The following is a 19,136-nucleotide window of genomic DNA, read 5'->3' as shown; positions in this document are numbered from 1 at the left end:
CAAAGGGCCGCCCCCGCACCGCCGTACCACCCCGCGCGCCGCTGCAGACAGACGGGGGCTGGTTCCCCTTGGCCGATTGGACCAACACCCAAGTGTTTTCTAGAAAGGTCTGCCCACAGAGCAACTCGATCTAATGGATTTATTGGCCCCACTGAGTGATTCGTATTTTGGACGGGCCCCGCGGGGCAAAACGGTTGCAGCAGATCCTGTGGGGACCGGATAGGGCGGGGCGCTTCGAGGCCGGGGGGCTCTTCCGCCAATGCTACCGCTACCTTACCCAGTGCCCCATTCACCCAACTTCCTCGGCCCCCTCCGCCGCACCGCGCCGCACCGCGCCGCGCCACGCCGGCTGGCGGAGGTGGGGCCCCACCCGGCCCTACCCACCCCTTGCTCGCGGGGCCTCAGCCGAGCTGGTTGGGGTTCTGGTTCTGGGCACACTGGGTTCGGTAGGCCACGCCGCAGGGCCGGGCCCGGACCCACATCCAACGATCGTAGGGGAAAGGGAAGGTGTCGCGGCACAGCAGCACTCGCGGGGGGAGCGGGGAGGGCCAGGGGGAGGACAACAACCCGCACCCTCACCAGTCACCAGGCTCCTCATGCTCACGATATCGGCTCCTGTTCCTGACCGCTACTTGGACGCATCCTCGGCGGGTCGGTCCCCTGAAGACACATAGCTAGGGTTCATGGATCAGTTCTGCGAGCAGCGTGCCGACAAGGCAGCCAGAGTCCTGCTGAAACACAGTGACGCGCTTTCTAAGTTTCAATAGACTGGGTTTATTGCTATAATACTGTATTTAAGTTACTTTGGTTAATTCCATCACGATAAGACAGTTTGTATAACATCAAGGTAATTCTTTGCTCGCATCTCTCTTTCCCACATTTAATTGCAAAACAACATACTCTGAATTCTTGAAAACTCGGACAAAGGGAGATGCATCACCACTAAAGAGTTGAGGGCACAGGGCCGGTCTCTTCACTCTTTTGGGGTCTTGAATGTCCCATAAGTCTGTCATTCTGCAACCTCTGCTGACAAAAAAGAGGTGTTTGAAATAAACGCACGTAATATGAAAACAGAAGAAATACCAGAGCAGTTTGATGGAAAAAAGTCTCACCTCCGTTGTCGATTGTCAAAGCATTTATTAGCCTCAAGTACAATAAAGTTGGCTCCAAGCTGTTTGATAGCCTCATAAGCTACCAAAGAGGGTTTACGGCTAAAAACTGAATAAACTTCAAGTGTGCGGGCTCTAAAACATAAGATAAGAGATTGGATTGTAAAGGACACATTTGAAGTGATACAAAGTATATTTTGTACATCCTCTACGGAGCTCACCTCATTTCTTCATCCTCATAATATGGATGGTTTACTATAGGGTGTCCTGTTGACAGAAGGATGCTAGCCATAATTGGCATAGGTCCAGCAAAGACATCTTTTTTGTTTGTGTTTTTTTCAACCCAAGTCAGAAGCTCCTCCAAAGGGTAGTTTGAGTACTCTCCTGACACAAGAGTAGATATTAATAATATGAAACAGATAATGAAATTGGTATCTTTGGCAATTACAGGCGTGGAAAAGTAATGCTCACCTTGAATATCATGTTGTTTTTTAATATTGGTGCATCCAAGCACACATAAAATTCCAAGCATCACCAGAAGGAATGAAATTTTATTGCATTGGTTTTTTTTAACAATAGAGATAGTTTTAAGGACCTGCAAATTTGAAGTCAGTTTAAACTGTGATATTTATGAAGCTTTTGAATGAGACAAGATTCAACAGCTATTAAAATGGTTAATTATTTACCGTGTCTGATGCAATCAGAGAAACTAAGATACACATGTGTGGGGTGAGGAAAAGTTTCAAGCGCATTGCCATCATAGACAGCACAAAGTAAACAGCTAAAAGTAAAATATTGAAGACAAGTGACAGATCAAGTCGCTTGAGAAAAAGTCTTATACTATAGTCGAATCTTTCCATGAGCGTTAGTTTCTGAGAGCTGAAACAAGAAAAGCATTACTAGATTCCATTGAGCACTGAGCACAATATAGCATACAAAACTCATGTTGACATAATATCAACCTTTCAGATGAAGTGCCTGATGGATGAAGTAGATAAATTTCAGACCAAAAAAAAATCAAAAATATTGCAGAAAGAAATGGGATGAGAAGAGATTTAGTTAAATGAACTACATATGACCATGGCAACCCTTGAAACTCAGGAGCACAGGTGTACATGAGAGTATGGAAATCATTCATATTCTCAAATATCTTAGTCAGAAATATTTTCACAATATGAGACTGAAAAGGATAATTGTGTAAGAGGTAATACAGTTAAATACTGAGTAAGTTGTACTGTGTGTTCAGTAAATCCCACACAATTTTAAGATATAGTTTTCCTACTTACATCACTACCAGTGCTAAAGAGACCATACTTTAACAAAACTGCAACACAAATTACACCACAGACTCTTCTAAAAGAACCCCAAGACAAAGTCAGTTGAGTAACACTCCTATCATGTGCAAGCAGGATCCAGGCCGAAACCAAGATTGTGGTAAGAAATGAGAACAATAGGAGCTGGTTACCCATGAGTCCTGCCAATGCCAGTATATACCCAACCTAGAGAACATAGTGGACACAAAGTTTTAACTTCTCATACATCAAAAGAGTTCTACTTTTGTTAGCATTGCTTGTTTTATACGTACCGATACCCATTGAAGAATTGATTGATATAAAAGTTTGTTGATGAGCCCGGTTGCATACATAACTACAACAATTACCACCTCACTGGCAAAAATAAATTGAGTAAATTGCCAAAAAAGAAGGCTGATGCAACAACTAAATGATACAACCCAGCTCTGAAAAATTAATTTCCATAAATTGTGTTTAACTTGTCAGAATGAATAGATGGAATTGAAACTTTGAACTTGTTACCTTCCAAGACCATTTAAAGATAATGAAATGTTTCCCAAATTCTTGTAAAGTATTGCTGACCATCATACAATGAAGAACAATCACGGGATAGGCAAAGCTTTCTCGTAATGGAGGTGTCCACTGAACTCGAGTGCTCTGTCAAAAACAAGAACATTTCAGTCGTTGGAAGTAAAGTGGTCAATCAATCAAGAAGTCCTAGTAAGCCTTGTACAAATACCTCAGCGTGATTGGCAAAGAATGACACTATTGTGAAACATCCCCCAATGACTGAACCACTGGAGAAAAGAAGATGAGACAATCTTTCCATGATAAAGAAACTTTTGTAAAGTGGTAAAATGAGAAAAAAAAATTAATAAACTTGCTGATGACAAACCTTAAGTGTGATCCATAGCAAAATACCAGAAAAGCTGTAAAACCAGCAAATATCCACACCACTTCCAAATAGAAAAATATGGGATCCTCTAATCCTACGCAGCTCTCCACCGGAGGCAGTCCTTTTCCCCTGTTTATTTGAAAGCATTCTTTCCCAGAGATTCCAAAGACATTAAGGCCTTTTTGGTACATTGAGAACATGGCCCCAATCATGGCCTGTAGTGAGAATGAAGAAAAAGAGTTAATATCAAAATATAATACTGCTGAAATTAACAATTGGAAATTGAAAATTTAATAAATGTGTATTTACCTCAGGGTAAATATTAAATTTTCCTAGGGAATTAATAGAACCTGGATACTCTGTTAGATTATCATGAGTTAAGCCTGAAATTCCTTCAAAGTACGAGGGAGAATTGACTATCCTCTTAAAAAAAGAATAATATAGACCCTGTAATCAGAACAGAATCAAATAGTGAGTGTCATAACTCAACAGTGTCATAGAAAACAAATTAAATGCAAAATTTACCATTTCAGAGCGGAAACACATTTCACGTTCCAAGTTTGACAGGTGAGAAAAGTAGCGGTCATTTTCAAATAATGTTGAGACATGATTATAGTGAAATATGCCCGACAGAGTACCTGAATAAACAAATTTAGATACGTCAGGGGAACATAGCTTCTAAAAAATTTGAGAAATATTTTTCTAAAATGAATAATAGAAATCAACTAACCTAAGAAAAGCATGGCAACGAAACTTTTACTGCCTGTTTTCTGACAATGGTGATGCTTAGCTGTACCACCAGCCTCTTTTTCCAACAAACTATGAATTTTTCTTTTCTGGTCATTTTCTTCATTAGTTTCCAAATTTGCAAATCGATTACCTAGCCGGCGTAAATTAGACATTTGATATTTGTGTTTGTTGTAGCCGAAGGTTGTCATACATTTCAAAACAAAGGAGTAGAGAAGAAATTCTCATTCTCATATTTGTGGCCGACGTCATTGCATTGTGGGTAAAAACTTCAATTTAGCAGGGAAAGCTTGACTTCTCAATTTCCCCTCGCCTAGGAAATACAAAAACAAAAATGCTTAAAAGAAGAACGGATTGGTTAGTTCTACTGTACTTTCTATCATAGAAAAATTACCACATCGTAACTGAAATCTTCATATTTTACTTTTTAAGGTTCGGACAACTAGAGAAGCGCCATCTAGCGGATGAACGATGGACCTTCCGCGTCACGTGGTTTTGCCAGCTAATCGATCCACAATCTAGAATCTAGACTTTTCGCTCTTTCGTGCGCCCCACGAGTTGGCCAGCCAGTCTGCCGTGTGACTCCCTCGCAGGTACTGTTAAACCTGACTGAAAATGTCATGGGTCTTCCCTTAATTGTTCAAAACTGACTTGCGCGACATCCGATGGTCGTTCCGTTATATTTTGCTACCGTTCTCTTGATTTCTTGCCGTTTTCACCTAGTTTGTATGAGACTGTAAAGACTTCGCCCTTGGCCTTGATTGGTTAATCTACAAACGTGGTTGTGCCCTGAAACAGCTGATAATTGCTTGCACTTACGCCCTTGGACCTCGTTAGTAAGATTATAGTGTAGACATCCGAGGTCAGTCATAGGAATTTATATTTAGCGTCCTACTGAGAGTCTGACGCAACATTGGCACTGGCCCAAGGAGGCGAGCGCACCACATCAGTTCGCGCGAGTTTGAACCCACTGAACAACGATCAGGAAGTCGTCCACGAGAGTGAAGTTTAACTCTACCATTCTTCTTTTTCCAGTTACTCCAATACCCTCCTGTCCACTATGGGTGTCCCAGCTGGTAACGCCGAGAATGGCAAGAAGGTGAGTGCAGTGTGACAAGAGATTGCACTTATGTCATCCTGACCTCTAAAGTCCACAAGAGCACTTAGCCAGCACTAGGTGGATCTTTATATTCTGCAATCATTTTTCCTTTCAATTAACTTCTTGTATTGTATTTGCAGCTCTTTGTTCAGAGATGTGCTCAGTGCCACACAGTTGAAAAGGGTGGCAAGCACAAGGTTGGTCCCAACCTTAACGGCCTGATTGGCCGCAAGACTGGCCAGGCTCCTGGCTTCCCCTACACAGATGCTAACAAGGAGAAGGGTGAGTAGTACTATCCATTTACCTCTGAGCTTGAAAGTCCTTGACACCATTATTAACCCGCTTGCTATTCTGTACATGTTTAGGTATCACCTGGGGACCTGACACCCTGTTTGAGTACCTGGAGAACCCCAAGAAGTACATTCCTGGCACCAAGATGGTGTTCGCTGGTCTGAAGAAGGAGAAGGAACGTGCTGACATTATTGCCTATTTACAAGAAGCCACCAAGTAGATTCTTAATTCAATTAAATTCATTGTTATTTATTTCTTAGTAAATGAAGTCATCCTGGTCACTAGGCTTATTGAGTCCTATGAGACTTCAAACATTGTTAAATACTATCTAAATGACGAAGCGTATGGCCGTGAAAGTATTTGCACAATGTGTGTATTGTCTGTATCTTAAGAGTACTCTAATTGGTTGAACCAATTTGTGTACTAACCCTTCTGATGGGGAACCAAATCTCTTAACCAAATAACTTCCAGGTGTGAAGTTGAATTTTACTCAGCAGTTTCATTCTGCGGGCAGATAACTGCTCTGATTGATGGATGTTTCTTTCTGAGAAATACAATAAAACATCAATGATTAGGCAATAGAAACATTTCATTTATTTAAACCCTGTTTAATTTTCCTCTTTCAATTCCATTTTTAAATTAATATTCATAGACACCATTTGTGACACAAGGTACTTATAGATGTGAGGCAACTCTATTCCCACAACCTCTCCTTTCTCTCCACACAATCGACACTTCATTTTTCTTCCTTGCCCTTCTGCCTGTGCTACAACTGCCAAATATGGACCCAACAAGGTTCCACAAGTCTGACAAACTTGGTGCTGAGGATGAAATTAAACAAAATTAGCTATAAAACAATACACAGAGTTTTCAATTACTTGACTGGTGCACTTACAGTTGATTTATCAGAACAATGAAACAATCGATCTTGGAGTAGGAATGATGCTCCATGAGACAGCAATCCATCACGCTCCATTTCTCCAAAACGTACACCACCACCTCTCCTCCGTCCTTTCACTGGCTGATGAGTGACTGAATCAACAGCACCAGTGCTTCTGACCTGTGACAGAAATGGGTGACCATAAAGACAATCTAGTTTCAAAAAAAGAAAAAGGTATCCTCAAAGTGAAAAGAAGGAATACATGCCTGCCATTTGTCAGAAACCATGTGACGGAGCCTTTGATAATGGACAATTCCGAAAAAGATGGCAGCATTCATCTCCCTACCATCAACACCACTGTACATTTTTTCAGTACCATAGTAATTGTAGCCAGCTGGAGAAAAAGTAAAATTACAGTTCACAACTAAAGAGAAATAATAATCAAGCCTATCAGACTGTGTCATTAACTTCAACATACCTTCTTCTAAGAGTCTACCACAATAATTGATGGCAGTGTCATCTTCAGTAAAACGGAATGGCGTTGCATCCTGTACAAATCCATGCATAGCAGCAGCCTTACCAGCCATGAGTTCCACCATCATAGCTTGTCCATGAAATAATGGATTAGTGAATAAAACAAGACCATGGCATATGCTAGGAGAATAAAAATAATAAATGCTTACCAATTGTCATTCGAGATGGAAAACCATGAGGGTTAAATACAATATCCGGTACAAGACCACTTTCTGTGAATGGCAGATCTTCTGATGCCCATTTCTGACTAAGAATGCCTTTTTGCCCTGCTCTGCTGGCAAATTTGTCTCCAACAGAAGGATTTCTCTGAAAGTATGAATTACATAATCAGAGTGACAAAAAAGAGAAAAATTAATTAATTAATAAAAAGTTGAAAGTAAAATTCTCACCTGCACTGTGTACGAAATGTTAACTTTTGTTGTTTGAGAACTTGTCAATGAACCACATTGCCTAATAGATTGAACCCATCCATCTTCAGAACCCTTGTACTTTTCAACTTGAAATTTTTTCCTTTCATTATCATAATAGCTGCAAAGGAATGGACAAGTAGTTATACAAATGAAGCGGGAACATTTTCTTGATAGACATGTTATGTATACTAGCATGGTTAACTAGAAACCCTTACCAACACATTGGGGAACCTTTCGTCAGTAAAGTTCCTGGGTATGGAAGACCATCTTCATCAAGTTTGTCAAAAATTTCAGAATTAGCAGGATCCCTTGCAAAATATGAGTCAGTCTGGCATTAAAAAAAATAAAAACATTATAGTTCAGATATTATTAACTTTACACAACAATGTAGAAAGTAGAAAATATGAGTAACACACAGTTGGGAGTTCTACAAAATCAGACTTCAAAATACAGCCAGCACCTAAGCCACGCTCCATTGAAGATTTGTTCACAATCATGGCATCTTCCATGTCATATCCCTAAAACAAGCAAGAAAACATCATTTCATTACAGATTATTTTTCAGCTTAGGGAGGAAATTTATTTTATAATACAAATACGTACAGTGTAAGAGATGACAGCAACAATAGCATTAGTTCCCATGCCAAAGTCATCCAAGCTAACTTCATCATAATGAGAGGGTCTGAAGAGGGGTGATGTGGGAGTCTGAAGACGATATAATTTGGTTTCAGATTGAATATTAAATGTGTGGCATGGAGTACCCATAGTTTGTTTACCCATCTGACACTGATACATATTTCTTGGACTTTGATTTAGGTCAGGCATGGGAATCAAGCAGGCTAGATTGCTCAGAAAAGCAGTCTTGGAACATTCCATATGTGTGGTGTGACCTTTATATGCTTCCTCAGGACTAATGCAGATATCTAAGTAAACTTGTTCAAAAGTTCCTATTAGCTCAACTTGTTTGCATGACAAGTTAATGACTGGGCGCATCATTCTTGCAGGCCCAGTAAACAAATAGAGGCCTGGATACTGAGTCCCTTTGCATGATTTCATTGGAACATGAGCAATTTCTAATGTGTTTGGCACCTAGACATAGATAAATGGAAGATGATTTAAAATTAAGCTGTCTATTAGGACAACACAACATAAAAGACATTTTGAGATTAAAGCAAGAAATCACAGACCTTTTCCCCTTTGACCTTCAATACGCGCAACTTGTCAACAAGTCTTCCTATTGAATTTTTGTGTACGTGACCAAGCACACGACCATCAAGAATTACAATGCAGCACTCTTGCAGAGATGTAGTTTGTGCAACAGGCGAGTTAAGGGGTAACATGCCAAGACTTGAGAGGATTGTTGGAATATTTCTCACAAGATTCTCATCTGGATTTGTGGTTACCTGAAATTAACAGAAAAACCATGAAATAAACTAGGATTGATTCAAAATTTTGCGTCTATACACAATCGAGTTTAACTAACTTTGCAGTCCTTAGAGAGATGGTTTAATAAACCACAGGGGGTACCATCAGGAGTGTGCACAGGACAAATGAATCCCCAAGCATCTGGCAAGAGCTGACGGGCTTCTGTGGTGCGCATCTCTTGGAAAAAAGAACCTCTATGGACAGCTCGGAAATGAGACATGTATCGCATCCTGTTAATATTTTCAGCAACAATAGTCAGACCTAAGTAAAGAAAAACAGAATAAACCATTCAGTAAAATGTGTCAACAACGTTTTTGATATGTTTGATAAGAAAGATAGTTTATGTTTAAAATAAATTTGTCTACCTTTGTCTTGTTGGACGTTGATTGCAGAGGGTAAGTTACCAGTTGCAAGAAACACAGACATGGCAGGTTCTAAGCTTGGTACCCTCCGTAACTGGTTTTGTAATTCAGCTAGGAGTGAAAAAAATCTTAATATGTATAAGAGGGTGTTTCCCCATTAACAATGTTATACTTAAACTTTTCCAATTGTTTTCTTACCTGGATCAAGTTTAACAGTACCTCCCCGAGACTGTGATTGTTTTTTTAAAATATTACTCCTAAGAGTAATCAACCACAGTTGGAGACGGTCTTTTAGAAGCTGTAAATAGAGATGGCCACCAAGAAGGATCTCTTGCATCATTACACTATCCACTCCCTCAGCTCTGCATTTGCCTTGAGCAAGACAGAGAAGTTTCTGGACCATCATGACAAGGAGGTTGACTTTATCCATGTTATTCTCCAAATGTATGCACACAGTCTTTCTATCATTGCAATACAAAGATCAGTAAGCAAAAGGTTTAAAAAAAACACTCAGTGGGACCTGTATAAGCATGAGCAAAGTAAGAACCTACCGCAAAATGAATTTAGAAATCTCCTGATCGGATGCCCACGATGGGACTTCGCTGGCAACACGGACACGGAATGTTTTACCAAGATAAGAATTCGCCTCATTATGGGTATGAACATTACTGTCATGAACTTGTCGCAGCATGTTTAAGACGCATCCTTTAAAATACAAGTCATCTTCATGACCAGCCATAATTTGGTCATAGACAAATTCATCAGTAACATCTGCTAAACATTTAATGACAAGTACAATAGGTATATAATACACAGCACGTCGATGAACTATTCTTAGTTTGGCTGTCCCATCAGTTACATAATGCAACACATTATTCTGTAAAACAAAAGAAAAATGTAAGCAAATTAATCTATAATTGTAGAACACAATTTTCAGTGAGTTAATGGTGCTGAGTACTCAAATCAACACAGGCTTACATTGGATGATTCATCTTCTCTTACACTACGCAGCATTATCCCCATATCAGAAAAACAAGAGTCTTTGCCTCTCCATGATGGTCGAATCACAGCAATGGGAAAATTTCGTCTTTGCTGCAGGAGCAGACGAATAAGCCTTTCATGACCTTTGATAACAAAATAGCCACCCCACTCTTGTTCATGTTCTTGATGGGAAATCAATTCCTTTGGCGACATTTTAGAGAGGTGACAGGCATCAGACTAAAAATATAATCATGCAAAGCTTTGTTAGTTATTGTACCAAACTATTTAAATATATTATATATTTCAAAACCAACCTTGATCATGATCGGGAGGTCTCCAAATTCTCTCTTGAAAGGAATTTGTTCATGACCATTTACCCACCATCTGAGGTGTCCGGTTAGACGTCCCTTGTAGGTATTTGCACTCTGCCTACATTCAGTAGGAAAGATATGCTGGTTCTTAATACCAACAGTTCCGGTGGGAACTGAAGGACTTTGAAGTTGAAAGTTCTAGAAGGGAACATAGTCAGAAGTCAGTTATAGTCGTCCCAGCAATACTTTGGTCTTCGGATCCCATGAGCGGCACTGGCGGTGCCCTTGGGTCTGAAGACCAAAGTAACACTAGGCTGACTATAACAAAAATGTAAAACAAGAATTTTTAATACAATAATAAAGTTAAGATAAGACTTACTTCAAGAGAAAACTTAATAATGTCTCCATCTTCTAACTGAAATTCAACAGGTTCAAGATCTTTGACGGCAAGATCAAGACCCGACTTTAAGAGAAAGTTAAATGAATCAATGTGGGGTTCACCAAGAGTTTGTAAGTACTGAAAATCACATTAAAATGTTTGTTATTATGAAATAATCAACGAAAACAACTTTAACCTAAGTGCTGTACCCAAACAAATCTGGGAAAAAATGTATCTTAGCCAACGCACCTTGTTTTGCTTCTTGGGGATCTTACCGAAACCAGTATACAAGTTTTTTAAAGATGGTACTTCAGGCATTTTGATTTGTTTGTTTACAAGAAATTTCAGTTTTTAATCACCCAACGAGTCTCCATGCTTTTCTGCTCCAACGTGAAATTTCAGGTTAAGTGCAACTAGTACTACCAACCCAAACTCAACTAAGATTAGCGTGGTAGACCTGTAGAGCAAGACCGCCACTCTGTACAGCTGCAAAGTACAAGTTCAAAGAGGTTACGGCTATTTACGTCGCTCATAATATTCCGAAAGTTTGGATTAAACCTGTATCACTATGTTCATGCGAAGTTGTTTGGATTTGATAAGCAAACAGGTATTTTTGCCCAGGTAAGCATAAAAGAGATGTGGTTTGAGGCTATGTCGAGGACTTAGCTCTTTGTTTACAAACTATTGCATGAATGTGTTCTTATTTGTTTTGTTTGACACGACCCTTTTTCAGTTGTATTAGTTGTGTGATTGCTTGAAACTTTCCATCTCGTCTTTAATCCACTGACAATCAATTTTGTTGAGTAACGCACTTGTGACAACTATTTTCAGTCTTATGACTATGTGATAGGGTTGAGCCACTGATTACTGACACACTTACGATAACTTTTGGAGTAATTATTTTGATGCTTTGCCAAAATTTAGACATTTGTCCAACCAGTCAAATGGTAAAAGAAATTTCTGAATGCGTTTCAAAATGTTGAAAAAGCTTATTTTGTCAAGTACAGTAGAAGTAATTTTCGAGTATGCACTCAGCCATCAAGTCTGGCTTTTAAGTCGTACACCTAGAAGTTCAGGACTTAAAAACGATAATTCCTTAATGGCTTTGTTTCCGAACGGTAGCAATTTTTTGTGTAGTTGGAGTAAAGCAGGGCTATGAATTTGTTCAGCGTCAATTTCATATAAAAAGAAATGCAGTAGTATGGTGGGTGAGACTCCAATTGTTTGCTTTGGTAGAGTATGTTTCAAGCAGGACTAGGAAGACTAAACCCTCTCAAGAAGCTGCTCTATAAATGTATTCCTTTTTTCATTCTTCTTATGTAATTGTGGGTATTTAATTTAGACATATATACCCCAATAAAAGTTATAGTAAATCTTAGATAAATTGGAATTAAGAGTTTCTGTGGAAGAAATTTTTATATCAAGAGCTGGTAGAGTTAAGATTAATTGAAATTAAGAGGTTTGTGTTGAAGAAAATGTTTAGTTTAGAGCTGGCTATGAAATAATTTAAATTTTCTATTCCAGACCACTCACAGTAGCAACATCTGCTTGGTATTCAACTTCGCCATCGATTCCAACTCCACCTAAAAGGGGTAAAACTGCTTGGGTGTTATACTTTTCTGAGCACTGGCCATTACTGGTGAAAGAGAACCCTGGTATTTCAAAAAGTGGCAAGTACAACCCTTTATTATGTTTTGTGTTCTCTCACCAATACTTTATTATTTCAATGAATTTCAGTTCATATTCTTATGCTTGTTCTTTTTAGATATATTTAAGAAGCTCTCTGATAACTGGCACAAGCTGGATAAAAGTGTGTTAGAGAAGTACCAACAGATTTCTGAAGAATCAAAGAAGAAGTATCAGGAGGAAATAGAAGTTTACAAGGCAAACCTTTCTTCTGATGACAAACTAGCAATTGCAAAGCATAAGGCAACTTTAAAAAAGGAGAAAAAAGACAAAACGAAAATTAACCAAAAAAAGGTAGGAAAGCACTTCAAAGAAGATTAATTGTGCCATTTCTTTCTGGAAATTGGAAATTAATTTGATTGGATTTTACAGCATCTAAAAGCACTTGGAATGCCAAAGAGACCCCGTAATGCTTACATCATATTCCAAATGGACTATGCAAAGAAAAATTATGAAAGTGGTTACCAAGCTATCAAGGTATGTTTATGTTTTTGTTTTTTTTCGTTTAGCAAAATCAATTTGGTTATTCTGGTATGTTTGTAAATGCACTAGGACAATTTTTTCATTTTCTAGGAATCTGCCAAGATAGCTGCAGTATGGGCTCAGCTACCAGAAAAGGAAAAATCTAAATGGCTTGAGCTAGCTGCTGAGGAGGAAAAGGAGTACAAGAGACATCTTCAGGAGTGGGAATCAAGAATGATTGCTGAAGGGAACATAGAAATTATACACACTAAATCAAAATCAAAGTGAATGTAATGTGTCATCACTTGATTACTTGTTTGAGTAAAATTAACTAGATAGTACACATTAAGTATGCCAATTTTGAGTTTGTTTTTTTGTTCTGTTGTACTTTTAGTCTACGTATGAGAGAATAGGTTACACATTTGTTTTGTAGTATGTTTCTGACTTGTCAAAATATGCTCATAAGACAGCAAACACGGACAAACTATTCTCTCTGAACTAGTCATGAATCTTTTCGGTTTCCATCCTCAACTCAAGAGTTGGCTAAATTTCTGATTAATTTTAATCTATGAAAGCTAATGGAGTACAGTTTAATGATCTCATCCATCTCAGAATTCACAAATTGTGTTATAAACCCACATGAAAACTCAGTGTTCGGTTCGTTACTATAATGATTGTTTGTGTTATGTTCTACAGTAGTAAGTAATCAATCATGCAAAAATAAAGTAAGTCTTTGTCTCGCACATCAACCTTTAATTGCTTAAAAGGAAGTTGCCAAGAATTACGTAGCTATTTTAAAAAAGTTAAGAAACATAAAAATTTATGTAAAATTACAAATATACAGGTGACACGTGACTGGAATACTGTATCAATAAACTTAAAGGAAGAAAACAACACTTAAAATTAAATCCCAAAGTAACTATTTTGTATGTGATGGCCTGCCTGTAAATGAAAGGGAAAATTATTAGTCGATGAAAAATAAAAATAAGTCAATTTTCAGAAGTTGCAGACATTTGAATACACAGTACACATTGTACACTAGGTTGTGCTTACTTTGGTTATATTGAATGTGGGGCCGGGGAGGCCGTTGCGGCCCAAAAGGGGGAGGTCCGAATCCCCCAAAATACATTGGTGGATGGTGGTACGGCGGAGGGTACATTGGGGGATACAATGGGGGCCGCATGGGTCCCGGAGGATAGGCTGGGCGGGGCGAGGGCCCAAATGGTGGTAACCTTGGACTATGATTTTGGGTATGATCCTGCATCAAGACATAAAGAAACAGCTTAGAGATACTGCAGAAAGTAAAGAATACATGATGTTACAAAAAACAGTGCAAATTACCATTGATCTACCTCTCCTCTCAACATTGTTCTCTTCCTCTTCGTCCACTTTCCTTTTCTTTTTATCTATTTCTTTGTCTTTATCGGTTTCATCTCTCCTTGAGGCTGAGGCACCTCTGCTTTCCTCCTTCTTTCTTGAGTCATGCCTTCTCTCATCTTCTCCTCTTCTTCTGCCATCGTCATCATCATATCTCCGTCTACCTCCATCATGTCGTCTTCTATCGTCATACCCCCTCCTTTCATCGTCATACCCCCTCCTGTCATCGTCATGCCTCCTCCTGCCATCGTCGTGTCGCCTCCTATCTTCAGTTTTATGGCCTGGCGCACTGTTGTCAAGACGTGTTCTATCCAGAGATGAATCCCGCTTTGCTGGTTTTGAGATAGGATCTAGAAGTAGAAATTCAGAATGAATTACTGCGCTAAACTGTCTTTGAAGTACACGTAGAACTGTACGTGATTTAGAGAATAAAGTAATTCGATGGAGAAGGAGGAAATTTCTCAAAAAGCCTTACCTGAAGTAGTAGCCTGAACAACTTCAACAACCCTTCTATGCAAGAGAAAATCAAAAATGGGTCTCCTGCCCTCACCTGTTGCCAGAAACCAAATTGAAAGATTAAAGAAGGAATTACTGCTGTGTAATGGATGACATTGGACAGAAAATAAGAGACCACTACATACAACTCACAAATAAATGTATGCAAAAAGTCAAAATTCTTGTCCAAGACCATCTACACAGTTTATAAAAATAAATTAAAATAAAAAAGCCTTTTGCTGTGTATATGTCATCATCAAAGAAAGGTAGTTGATACATCTAAAGAAACCAATAAGTCAGTAATTCTATATTAGTTGGAATTTGAATGAAGAATGGAATGTTAAGAACAAGGGGGGCAGAGTAGAGTACACCATAAAATTCTAAATTCTTACCTCAAATAATGCTGAGAATAAGGTTCAAATGGCTCATCAGGTGTGTGTGGCTCAAGAGTGTGTGAATACTAATTATAAGTTTCAATGAGCAAGGTATGACACCCAAACACAATCTAACTCACTTTCAAAACAACTTTCAATGTAATCACAGCAATAGGAATTAAATAATTATACTAATAAATTCAGGGAATAAAATTAAAACTTTGCAGAACCAGTGAGTTGATCAATTATTAATTTGATAAAAGTAAACCATTAAAACATGGTGAAAATGGTAACCCGGTACTTGACTGAAGGAATTAGATGTGGCTCGGTTAAAATTGCTGTACCAGACTTGCTTTTCTAGAATGTCAAGGAAAATAAGATGTACTAATAAAATTGTACTTAACTACCAAGCGAAACCATACTTGAAATTTAAATCAAATTAATCGCAAGTCCAGTGGAGAGTTCTAAAAATCATTCCTAGTTGGAAAAATATTAAATTGGGTTACTGAGTATCACCCTGTATTTCTACTTCACACTAATTTCAGAAATATTTTTTTTCAATGTGAAGAAATGTGCAGTGAAGTCAATCTAACATGGGCAGGTTCTTGTTATAGATTGATATACTACCTTTCAATGATGATGTTACACAAATTAGATGTCAAAGAAAATCCATGCTTTTGTAATGAATGTATAGTTATCAACCACAAAATTTCATATAATCATGATCAGCTAGATTTTAGATTGTAGCTGGTTAGGTTTGTCCATGCACTGCTTCAATGGCCACTAATAATCTTACAGCCAGTATGCACTTCCATACGAAACTGGCAAACGACATAAAGCTAATTAGAAAAATATGGCAAATAAAAGTGCTAGGTGTGCAACCACATGATCAATATTTAAAGTAACAGAGGACATGGTAATTTTTAGTATATTACAAGTGTAGGCCAATTTTGAAGATCTTCTAGATGAGCATAGTATTTTCTCAAAAGGCAACACTGAGCATTTAATTAAAATAGGTAATATCCTACTACGAACTGATTCTTTGTAAATTAATGAGTGATCAAGTTTGTTGAGAATATATATCCGACTACTATCAACTATTAAAACATAATAAAAGAAAGTACAGCGCCAGAAACGGCAATGGCATTTGCATATTGCATGTCAACTTTGTGTCGCTTTTGGTGTTGCTAGCGACTATAAAGCAGTGCCTCCAAAAGGGTATGTTGTTGGGCTTGTACAGTTTTTGCTCCCAGGTAAGAAGGTTCCACGAGCCCGCAAGGACTTTACAGTCTAAAATTTGCACATTATTTCCAATTAAATTGCAATTCATGCTTTGACAGATCGAAGGAATATAGTTTCCTTTGGTAAGATCTGTCAAAGAAAAAAACAAATCTGATTGGAAATAATATGCAAATTTTAGATATTAAAATCCTTGTGAGCTTGTGCGGGCTTCTCATCTGGGAGCAAAAACTACACAAGCCCGTAACAGCCTACTCTGAAGAAGACACCGCTGAAAAGTGAGCAAAAAAATCACCATGCAAAATCAAAACGATATTGTTGTGATTTCACCCAAATTTCACTATTGCTCCATTTCTAGCGCTGTACATGGTTGATAGTTTTTTGACTTTACAGAAATCTGTGAGGATCTAATATTTAGAGTTGCAGTGATGATAGTTTCTTCTTTCTTCTCATATTTTTAGTGTTTCGGTAATATGTAATGTGCATCAATTACTGAATTATTAACGAAATATACCAGAACTAGTTTTGAATGAAGTGAAACAGTGCAATAGTACACTAATCTGAAAAAGTTTGCCTTCTTCAGAGGACATTTAAACTGAAGCTAAATATTTTAATCAATCTTTGAAAAGAAGAAATTTAGAAGAGGTTGTCTTTTGGTTTAACTTTTTCCCCCCTTACAGGACATTCTTCAGCAGGATCTCTTGATCATTTCTGCATTTCTTCTCTCTTCATTTTGGGCATCTGGCCATTCTAGGCATCACAATAGTCGTATAGACTCCAATACTGATTTTGAAAATGTATAGTAACATGCCACTTTAAAAGGCAAGGAAGAAGTGAATATATTTTTAAAAGTTTAGAGGCACTTTGATAATACATGTCTCTATCAAGTTTAAAACATTTTTTTTCTTAAGGTTTTGAGATTTTTACTTCTAAAGCAAAGTTTGCTAAACGTTGAAGACGCATAGCATTCATGATAGAGTTAAAAGTGTTACCAGTGCTGTAGCAGCTCTGTGAGCACGTGCTCTAGTGAGGAAAACTGATCAGCCTCACTATAATGCAGCTATATAAAAAAGCTGAATTTTGACTCCACATAAGCCACTAGCTGCGAGCTGCTGTAAAAAATGGGAATTAAATCATGCACTGCCAGCTTACCCCATTATTCCTTTGATGATTTCAGAGGCGCAAAGCTTTGACCAGGAGACTGTTGCAATCTATAATAGACAAACAAGTGTTTAATTGTATTTTTAAAAGCAAAATACGGATGAATTTTTGACGAAACTGACATAAAATAATAAATCCGCAACTTGAAGTATTATTAGTAGATTTCAAAAAGAACAAAATTTAAATTAGATTAAAAATTTGCTGATAATACTAGATAAATATTTTATAAAAAAATGAAGTTAAGAAATACATTTTTTGAAAACTTATGAAATGGTACTGAGATAGAAAATTCAGATCAAAGCTTTAAGCGCATGAAGAAGAGGCTGGATCCTGATGCTGTGTGGCGGCTCTTCGTGGAGTACTGCTGCTGATGATGAGGTGCAGAGGTTTGAATTGATGTTTTCTTCAGAATATAGATTTCAACAAAGATATTTGATTGCTTCTATCAAAACAACATTTAAATTGACAGTTAAATTAAAACTTAAATTTGGCACTTAATTGAGGATTGAGATGTTGTATAGCCAACTCAAAGAAAAAGAGTTAAAATAGTTATGATAATTTAAGTATCCCAGGCTTTAAATTTAATTGAAATAGTTAGTAACTGTCATTGCTGTAACTTCTATCTTTTTAATACTAACAGACCCTCGAGAGTTCTTCATCTGGAGTCACTGTTGGCTTACCGGCTTCTCTCGAAATAAAAAAATCTTGCGGTGGTGGCGGCGGGCCTTCAAGTCTTCGTCCAGGCAAAGATACATCGCCACATTTTATATGGATACGTTTAAGCGTTTCCTTTGATGGTAATATATTCCCCACGGGCCCTGGACCTCGCTCTCTGAGAAAAATGTAACATATAAATCATGACTTCTAGGCTTTGGTTAGGTTTCACGAAGATCAAGAAGGTTTTATGCTTAAGTTTCAAAGTGGACGACCTTGAAAATTACATAGAAACTGTCAGCATCTTAGTTATGCTTAAGTCATGTAGCCTGTTAAGCCACTGAACAAAAATTCATAATAATTAGAAAAGTAACAAAATATTAAACATACCCTTCTGTATAAAATTTTTCACTGACGTCAGGTCTTTTCTCGCCGCGGTATGACACATTCCGCGACATAATTCTGATTTTAGATTCAAGTAAATAATCAAAGAAAGGAAGTCTAGCTATGCAGAGACAATAGGCGCTCTTGAGGAGCCTTTAAGGCAAAACCGAGTATTCAACTCAACCAAAATTCAATTAAAATTAAAACAACAAAATATTGAAGGAAGTCTTCCGGTAGAAAACACCACCCGCTGAAACTTCAGTTTTCTTCTCTTCACATATCACAGAGTTTTTCAAGGACAGCGAGACACAACCCTGCAGACACGACGCTGACGCTTGACGCTGCGCACCAGACTACCGCGCATCCCGGCGCGCGCAAACATGGCGCGGAGCGCGCGGTGGAGCGGGGAGGGGAGGGGGGAGGGGAGAGGAGGGGAAGTGATGCTGGAGGGAGAGAGAAGGGAGAGAGGGGAATTATAAGGGCACCGTGACTCACCGCGGCCAACTTACGTTCCGGGAATTGGGGATTAACTAGGCTGCACTGCACTCCTGCGAACGCAATGCGAACGGGGACTTACAACTGGGGGGGGG

General features: G+C 38.3%; 5 protein-coding genes across 9 annotated transcripts; 2 read left to right on the top strand and 3 right to left on the bottom strand.

Annotated features, from left to right (window-relative positions):
* Window positions 1–773: 773 nt before the first annotated feature.
* Window positions 774–4,565, bottom strand: LOC113208214 (probable C-mannosyltransferase DPY19L1). Its single transcript, XM_026425120.2, has 15 exons — window positions 4,438–4,565; window positions 4,027–4,356; window positions 3,822–3,934; window positions 3,606–3,743; window positions 3,297–3,511; window positions 3,141–3,198; window positions 2,924–3,058; window positions 2,695–2,847; window positions 2,396–2,608; window positions 2,072–2,289; window positions 1,796–1,988; window positions 1,581–1,704; window positions 1,331–1,493; window positions 1,113–1,244; window positions 774–1,023 (listed from the first exon to the last, which is right to left on the bottom strand). The coding sequence occupies exons 2-15, from the start codon at window positions 4,232–4,234 to the stop codon at window positions 843–845; spliced, it is 2,244 nt and encodes a 747-aa protein (XP_026280905.1). The 5' UTR covers window positions 4,235–4,356; window positions 4,438–4,565; the 3' UTR covers window positions 774–842.
* LOC113208217 (cytochrome c) lies at window positions 4,487–6,018 on the top strand. Its single transcript, XM_026425126.2, has 4 exons — window positions 4,487–4,636; window positions 5,079–5,142; window positions 5,283–5,424; window positions 5,508–6,018. The coding sequence occupies exons 2-4, from the start codon at window positions 5,104–5,106 to the stop codon at window positions 5,651–5,653; spliced, it is 327 nt and encodes a 108-aa protein (XP_026280911.1). The 5' UTR covers window positions 4,487–4,636; window positions 5,079–5,103; the 3' UTR covers window positions 5,654–6,018.
* LOC113208213 (DNA-directed RNA polymerase I subunit RPA2) lies at window positions 6,005–11,111 on the bottom strand. Its single transcript, XM_026425119.2, has 18 exons — window positions 10,964–11,111; window positions 10,715–10,852; window positions 10,339–10,533; window positions 10,022–10,261; window positions 9,595–9,920; window positions 9,242–9,504; window positions 9,047–9,154; window positions 8,740–8,942; window positions 8,444–8,659; window positions 7,860–8,345; window positions 7,674–7,775; window positions 7,473–7,585; window positions 7,237–7,375; window positions 6,997–7,153; window positions 6,792–6,917; window positions 6,580–6,707; window positions 6,329–6,493; window positions 6,005–6,254 (listed from the first exon to the last, which is right to left on the bottom strand). Exons 1-18 carry the CDS (start codon window positions 11,030–11,032, stop codon window positions 6,042–6,044), a joined length of 3,387 nt encoding a protein of 1,128 aa, XP_026280904.1. The 5' UTR covers window positions 11,033–11,111; the 3' UTR covers window positions 6,005–6,041.
* Window positions 11,112–11,185: 74 nt separating this feature from the next.
* LOC113208216 (upstream-binding factor 1-like protein 1) lies at window positions 11,186–13,605 on the top strand. The gene is made up of 5 exons (XM_026425125.2): window positions 11,186–11,335; window positions 12,239–12,384; window positions 12,480–12,694; window positions 12,773–12,877; window positions 12,974–13,605. The coding sequence occupies exons 1-5, from the start codon at window positions 11,283–11,285 to the stop codon at window positions 13,148–13,150; spliced, it is 696 nt and encodes a 231-aa protein (XP_026280910.1). The 5' UTR covers window positions 11,186–11,282; the 3' UTR covers window positions 13,151–13,605.
* On the bottom strand, window positions 13,595–18,913 carry LOC113208215 (WW domain-binding protein 11). Of its 5 annotated transcripts, XM_052265806.1 has the most exons (7): window positions 18,189–18,546; window positions 15,127–17,558; window positions 14,888–15,013; window positions 14,715–14,789; window positions 14,204–14,589; window positions 13,916–14,120; window positions 13,595–13,804 (listed from the first exon to the last, which is right to left on the bottom strand). In XM_052265806.1, the coding sequence occupies exons 3-7, from the start codon at window positions 14,928–14,930 to the stop codon at window positions 13,782–13,784; spliced, it is 732 nt and encodes a 243-aa protein (XP_052121766.1). In that variant the 5' UTR covers window positions 14,931–15,013; window positions 15,127–17,558; window positions 18,189–18,546; the 3' UTR covers window positions 13,595–13,781. The 5 variants fall into 5 exon arrangements, with proteins under 5 accessions (XP_052121766.1, XP_026280906.1, XP_026280908.1 ...); XM_026425121.2 differs by lacking the exons at window positions 14,888–15,013; window positions 15,127–17,558 and adding an exon at window positions 18,553–18,913 and having other exon boundaries at window positions 18,189–18,340; XM_026425123.2 differs by having other exon boundaries at window positions 15,127–18,546.
* Between the last annotated feature and the right edge of the window lie 223 nt (window positions 18,914–19,136).

The sequence above is a fragment of the Frankliniella occidentalis genome, unplaced genomic scaffold, assembly GCF_000697945.3.
Source record: "Frankliniella occidentalis isolate FOCC.00 unplaced genomic scaffold, Focc_3.1 Scaffold30, whole genome shotgun sequence".
Taxonomy (NCBI): domain Eukaryota; kingdom Metazoa; phylum Arthropoda; class Insecta; order Thysanoptera; family Thripidae; genus Frankliniella; species Frankliniella occidentalis.
Note: the sequence above shows the minus strand (reverse complement) of the source record. Positions and strands in the feature narration are given on the sequence as shown.